This window comes from Hipposideros armiger, unplaced genomic scaffold (assembly GCF_001890085.2).
Source record: "Hipposideros armiger isolate ML-2016 unplaced genomic scaffold, ASM189008v1 scaffold_212, whole genome shotgun sequence".
NCBI classification, from domain to species: Eukaryota; Metazoa; Chordata; class Mammalia; order Chiroptera; family Hipposideridae; genus Hipposideros; species Hipposideros armiger.
In genome coordinates this window covers 2,242,810-2,249,562 of record NW_017731562.1, presented here as the reverse complement: position 1 = coordinate 2,249,562, position 6,753 = coordinate 2,242,810, and the positions used below count along the sequence as shown (strand labels likewise).

Below are 6,753 nucleotides of genomic sequence, written 5' to 3'. Positions count from 1 at the left end.
AAAAAAAAAAAATTGGCCCTCAGAGTGGAGTTACATAAGCTCTTTAATTCATCATAAATCTCTAGCTTGGCCGCTGCCTCGGTTTTTCTTATTCCGCCCTTCATTCTCTATCCCCTCACATTCCCATTGTCACGAGCACCCACTCTAATGGGTTCAATATGTGTTTTTAGACATTCCCATTCCTAAAATATATAGAATCATATACTTTCTATTTGCATAAAGGGTATTAAGGCATAGATCTCGTGTTTCTTCTCACAACACTGCTTGCACCTCATTCATATGGTTCTTTGTGTTCATTAGGGCAGCATCTAGATGCTGTATAACTCTGGAAAGTTCTGTTACATAGATATTGATGTTCTACTTCTATCCTTCATAATTTTAACTGCCTCCCCTTTCTTTATCCCTTCCTAATAACCTGATCTTCTAGTTCACTGATTCTTCTACCGAACTCCTGCTATTCAGCCCTCCTGCCAAGTTCTTTACTTGGGCTATTTCCATTTTTCATGCCCAATCCCTCACATTGATTTTCTTATAACTATTTGTTTCTGCTTCATCAGTCTAATGTCCTTCCTTATATCTTAAGGTATACTATATTCCTATATTAAATTTTGGGTTTGTCCAATATGTTAATCCTGCTTCTTCTGATTTAGGTATTTTAGTGTGTTGTTGGTGCTCACCAGATGGTTTTTTTTCCTTGTGAATTCATATCCCTTTGGGATATCAGCAGCTTTGTCTGGTAAGGCCTGGGGGTTGTGAAAGCCAGGGCTCTAACTTGTCTCTTTCTAGATGAGCGGGTGGGGGGCGGGTGACCCTGAGTGCAGAGAGCTTTTGTTCTTAAAATTAGGGCTGATCCACCCCGGTTTGCCCCTTTACCCCAGGCACATACAAAGGAGGGGACCCCCTTGCAGGATCTTCCACTGATTAGGCTCTGAACCCTGCTTTGTTCCAAGACCCATTTTCTTGGGTTGTATTCTATCCAGCTCACACGGTGGAGCGTTGGAGAGGCTATACTGAGGAAAAGATCAGTTGCTTACTTCTCATTTATGAGCTCCGCATGGGTCAGACTCCAGTGCTATCCTGATGTTTCTCCCCTCTGGCTAGTACTAGACGGGGCTACTATTTTTTATCCTGAAAAGGTACATTGACAAATAATGACGAGGTAGGTTGGGAGAGAAAGCATCCCATCCAGGAAGCCCTCCCCGGCTTATCTCCTGTCCTTTGGAAATCCAACCTCATTTGATTTCACATGGCCAGTGCCCTTGACACTGAGGCCCAACCACTGTTTGACTCCTCAAGCAAGGTTCTCTTATCTATAAACTGTGCTCTCATTTTGTTGGCCTTTACAGGAAGGACCAGCTACATAGTTTGTGGGAGCCAGTGCAAAATGAAAACGTAGAGGTTTTCTTGAAAAATGATTGAGATTTCAGTACAGCAATAGCAGAACATTAACACAAGCATGGGGCCCCTCTAAACACAGGGCCCTAAGTGATGGCATAGGTCATTGCCCATGAAACTGGTCCTATTTACAGTGTTAGGGTTTCTGGAAGGAGTTAGCAACCTTTGCTGGTGAGACATTTTCCTTAGCTCCCTTTACTGACCTCTTCCCACCTGCACTGGCAAGTTTTCTAAAAATAAAGGTTATGACGCTCTAATGGATTCCAGCTACCTGGCAGAAAAACAGGTTGAAATTCCTGCTGCGTCACTCACTCTACAATCTGGGCACACTTGACCTCTCTGAGCCTCACCTGTAAGGAGGAGCTGAGCTGGGAAGACTCAGTTAGCAAATAGTTGTGGAAATATCCACGTGTTAGTAGTGGCTCCAACAATGTTATCCTTTCCCATCCATGATGTAAACATTCACATAGTTTTCTTCTGTGGTTTTTCAACAAGTCTCATCCCTTGTTCTGAAAGAAGGGTTCCAATTTTATATATCGTTACACAGGGAGCAACATACTATGTTTTGGACTTTGATTTGAGTGTGGGTATGAGGAGACGAGGGAAGAGTGTTCCTTTCAAGTGAAATTTAACAAAGAAATAAGGCTTCGAGCTGGGGATTCATTAGTGAAACTCATATAAATACTCTAGCAACACAGGGAAAGTAGGTGTGTCTACTTCCGACGGCTAAATCGAACAGCAGAAACAGTACTGGATTGCTTGTTAGCCTACTCAGTAAGTGTTTTCTAAATAAACTTTGAAAATACCCCTATCATGTCTTACTGGAATGCATTCAAATAATAAATATGGCAACTTTCCTATCCCTTGATAAATGGGATACCTTTTTCAGTGTGTGTTAAAATAACTGAACTAAAGGATTTTTTAATACAACTTTTGACTATCAGTAATTGTATTGAATTATACTTTCTCTACTAAATATGAAAAATTATTTTCCTTTCACATGTGTAATAAAGACATCACAGACATGGATGGTTATAAACCACCCTTTGGTTAAAAACCTTAAATACTCTTGGATTTTATCATATATCAATTTGATGCCCCAAGGCTTCAATTCAAGCTTTGGAGCTCAGGTTTGGTTGCAGGATGTATTAAAGTAGTACGTAAACACGTTCTTCTTATCTCATTTGAGGAGGCATTATTCCATTTTCCACACATCAGAAATAATGTTCCTATAAGAACTGCCTTCAGGAACCAACCTGTGTTGGATGGGAAGCTTTTTCTCTTCCAATTTGGATCCAGCGGATTGGAGCCTGCAAATTAACTGGCAGTAGACAGAATAACAGGAGTAAAGACAANACTAACCTAGCTTTCTCCTTGGCCATCTGCATCAAACATTTCTCCATGTTATAGGAGTTCAGAGAAATCCTGAGCTTCTTGTAGGCAAGACAACCTAGGCTGGAGAGAGACTTAGTAAAATGCTTGGGCAATGCCCACCTCTTTGAATGGGCAACCAGGATTAACTTTTTTAGGTTTAAGCAATTCCTCCTGATGCCCAGGGCTGTAAGACTTTAGGTTACCCAAGGATGGCAGCAGGGCACAGTGGAAAGAGCATGGGCTTTGGATTAACGTAGGCTTGGGAACAAATCCTCGTTCTGCCACTTACTGTATGGTGCTGGATAAGCTGCTTAACCTCTCCTCATCTCTACAATGATGATATCATCCTTGTTATAGAGCTGTTGAGAGAAGTAGAGATGATGCCCTAAAAGCATCTCGGAAACTGTCTAGCTGCTCTAGCATGTAGTGAGCTCTGAGGAATTAGTAGTGACGATGTGATCATGCAGATAACGCTGCCTAGGATTTGAGAGTAAAACTCCATGTCTCTTTTCGTTAATTTGGATAAGGAATCTGCATCCAGGGACCCCATGTCATCAGTTCAGTGTCAACTTATGTCATCATTCTAGAATGTACTGCTTCTTTCGAGTCCTTTGCTATTTGTTGTTATAATACCGTATAAGGCATGTATTGTAAATCAAGCCTAAATGAACATGTCATGCCCTTAGCCATTTATAATGTCAACAGAATTTTAAGAACTTCTTCATTTATTTTCAGAATACAGATTTCCAGCAATTGCAGCAAATGATGTTTTTACATTTTTTTATAGTGGAAATAGAATTCTATATATGCTGTTTAATATATTCATGTGGATCATGTAACTATACTCAAATTCATATTCTTATCCAGGAAAGAAGATTTATATTCTAAAAGCATGCATGATTTATAGACTACGTGGGGATCTATTGTGGTTCTTCTTTGTTAGGAGATTTTGAATTATTTTCTTCATGCCATGTAATCTGAATTAATATATTGTTTTCATGTTTTTCAAGGATTATTTTCTTTTTTCTCTTAAGCATGTAGAGGTTGAATGGAGAAAAAAAGGGGAATTGAAGTAGCTTAAGTTTTGAAAGGTTAAGGAAATATTTCTGCATTTTTATTCACTTATTCTAATCATTTGAAATTTGATCTCTTTTTGTTGCTTCTTACCTAGGTTACTTGTTGGTTTCAGACAACCATAAAAGATTTACGGGAACAAAGCCTAGGTTCCTCACTTTCAGACAATGAGGAGCTAATCCGTAAGCATGAGGAACTGAAAATAAAAGCAAAGGTAAGAGACACATTAAAAACTAATTGAAAAATGCATGGACTTCTCTTGAATATGCTTCTATAGGTAATTTAGAGTACCAAAGTCTCCCTTTGGAGAACCCACTATTTACATAGAAAAGATTATGATAGCATTAGCTAATACCACTAACCACTGATTGTGCTTCTAGAAAAATAACGAACAAAACAACAGCTTCTACAACAATAAGAGCTATTTTTTTAATAGATAGTGTATTAAGTATGAGAGATGCATTATCTAATTTATTATAAAACCTCTAAGGAGTAGGTATTATTTTCCTCATTTTACAGATCAAAAAAACAAACTAAAAACAGGCTTAGAGATACAGGTAGCTTTACCAATGTAATATCTCTTGTCAGTGGCAGAGGTGGAATTTGATTACAGGTTTTACCTAACTCCCAGGCCCAAGCTCTTAAACACTATACTCTGCTAGCTTTCTAATAAACGTTTTTCTTCCCTGAGGTCTCATCATGCTACCACCTTTGTGATTTCCAGGTATAATTTACTTAACTATTTCCATTTATATTTCCCTAGTTCCTTAACTTGATTCACATTTGTTAGTTCTGCAAAAAGTAATGGCTACCAGCCAGGCAACCACTTGTAGGTGTGTGAATGTGTAAAATGGAACCATGAAGCGCTAAAAGTAATAGGAACAGAGCAGCTATGCAGTGGTGCCGCTCTCGCCTTCTGTCTTGTTATTTGTTAAACAATTTATTTGTACATGTGAGTTTATAAATACCTTCCAACTTAGCTGGCATTCAAAGTATAGATAGGTATTCAAAGTATTGGCTTTGATTATTTGCCTGACAGATAAAAGATAAAAGTTGCAAAGGCTGCTGTGACTAATGATTTTTAAAATTGTTTAGAATTTTTCAACATTTTGGTTTATCTGCTTAGGATAATTTTTCATTGAACTTATACAACAATTTATTCTGTGCATATCACACTTAAATTTTATCAGTGAAAATCCTATCGAAATCCTCAAATACTGAGCACAAGAGATGACCCAAATTGCATAGGATGGTTGCTTCCTTTAAAACAAACAAACCAAAATGATATATTCACTTAATTTAGACATACTTTGGGCTTATATTCACTGTAACTGGAGGCTTGCGGTTTCTCACAGCCCTGAGGACAGTTTGGAGTAGAATATTTGTTAACATATGACTTCGGTTCTAGTAGGGCACAGTTTCTATCATTGTTCACATTTCTAGCTCCAATGTACATAAAAGAAAAACATAGATATTCTTTCCATCATTATCCTTGTGTTGCAGGCATAATGGGTTTAAGAAGTAAATTTTTAATAATATGTATATATTATTATATTAAGTACATTATAGAAAATTACTAAACTATAAGGAAAATAAAAGTGAATCCTTCAGCCCAATGATAACCATTATTAAGATAACCATTATTATTTTTGTGCATTCTCTTTTGATCTTTCCATACGCAACCCTGGAAACACATAGCATTAGAGTTATGCTTTCTTTCATGTATAACTTTATCAGAAATATTTTTCTGTGTAATCTAATATCCTTTAGCTATAAAATACTTCATTATACGGATTAACTCATATGGCAGGATTATACATTTTGGTTATAAGTAGAAGCTAAATCATATGAATATCCAAGCAAATATTATAAAAAAAAGGGTACAAATTCCTGTTAACACCATTATGTTCCAGACAAGTCGACTGCTTCCTTTCGGGTGCTGAACTACCCAGGAACCAGTTACAGGCCTCCTGGGAAGCTTATTAGTAAGTGGTACTTAAATAAGTGGTTTTTGAGCTGAACTGGTTTGGGGAGCTGAGGTAGAGATAACTATTTCTCTATGTCATCTTTGAGAATACATCTATTTTCTAAAAAAATAGGTATTCATTTGCTTTGCTGGGAGTTCCCATTTTAGTACATACCTTGAAGCATTCTTTATGGTATAAGGTTTTCCAACCAAACTATTGGCTAGTTTATGGAACCACAATCTCAATACAGTCATTAAAGTTTACCAAAACATTGGTAACTATTTAGATTGGGTCAACCAAATAGAGATGGATACTCAAACACAACTTGTAGATAAAAACGTTTAAGACACTTGCCATCGATTTGGGTCACTAGATACTCCAATGACAAGATACCTGGTTATTCAAGGCAGCAAGAGTCACTGAATCATATGGGTTGAGAGAGACTCCATTGGTGTCAATGCAGAGGATGGGGTAGCACTCTGGTCTGGGGTGATCCAGGGTGGCTTTCCAGAAGAATGGGGTGTAAGCAGTTGGTTAGGAGACGGTGGTTGTTCCAGAATAAGGCAGAATAAGACAAAATAATGATCAGATCAGTTTGTTTAAGACAAGAATTAAAGGCCCTAGTAATGTTTAACTGAGAGAAGAGAGACTAAGGGGAGCTGCCTCAGAGATAATACTTATTCCACAGCCATTCTGTAGGAAAGACATGGTCATTAGAGGGAAGGAAACTTCCACAGGTTGGGAAATAGAAGAGATTCCTGGGGCTGTGGAAGGTGGGCCTCAGTGACTTCAAAGCTCCCTTTAACTTTTAGATCTCACAAAGATAGGGTATAGATTATAAAATCAGTTGTGCTTATTATATTTAAAGCAACATGAGTGTAAAAAAACACCTTTTCAGAGCTGGCCAAGGATGTTTAAGTCACATCTGTTTATTAAGCCCTTT

At 37.8% G+C, this 6,753-nt stretch overlaps 1 protein-coding gene across 1 annotated transcript in view; it reads left to right on the top strand.

Moving 5' to 3' along the window:
* Positions 1–6,753, top strand: part of CCDC141 (coiled-coil domain containing 141) — a 213,686-nt gene that overhangs the window by 79,792 nt on the left and 127,141 nt on the right. Inside the window, exon 6 of the mRNA XM_019654016.1 lies at positions 3,941–4,057. Within this exon, the coding sequence (XP_019509561.1) occupies positions 3,941–4,057 (117 nt within the window). The remainder of the gene's footprint in view (positions 1–3,940; positions 4,058–6,753) is intronic.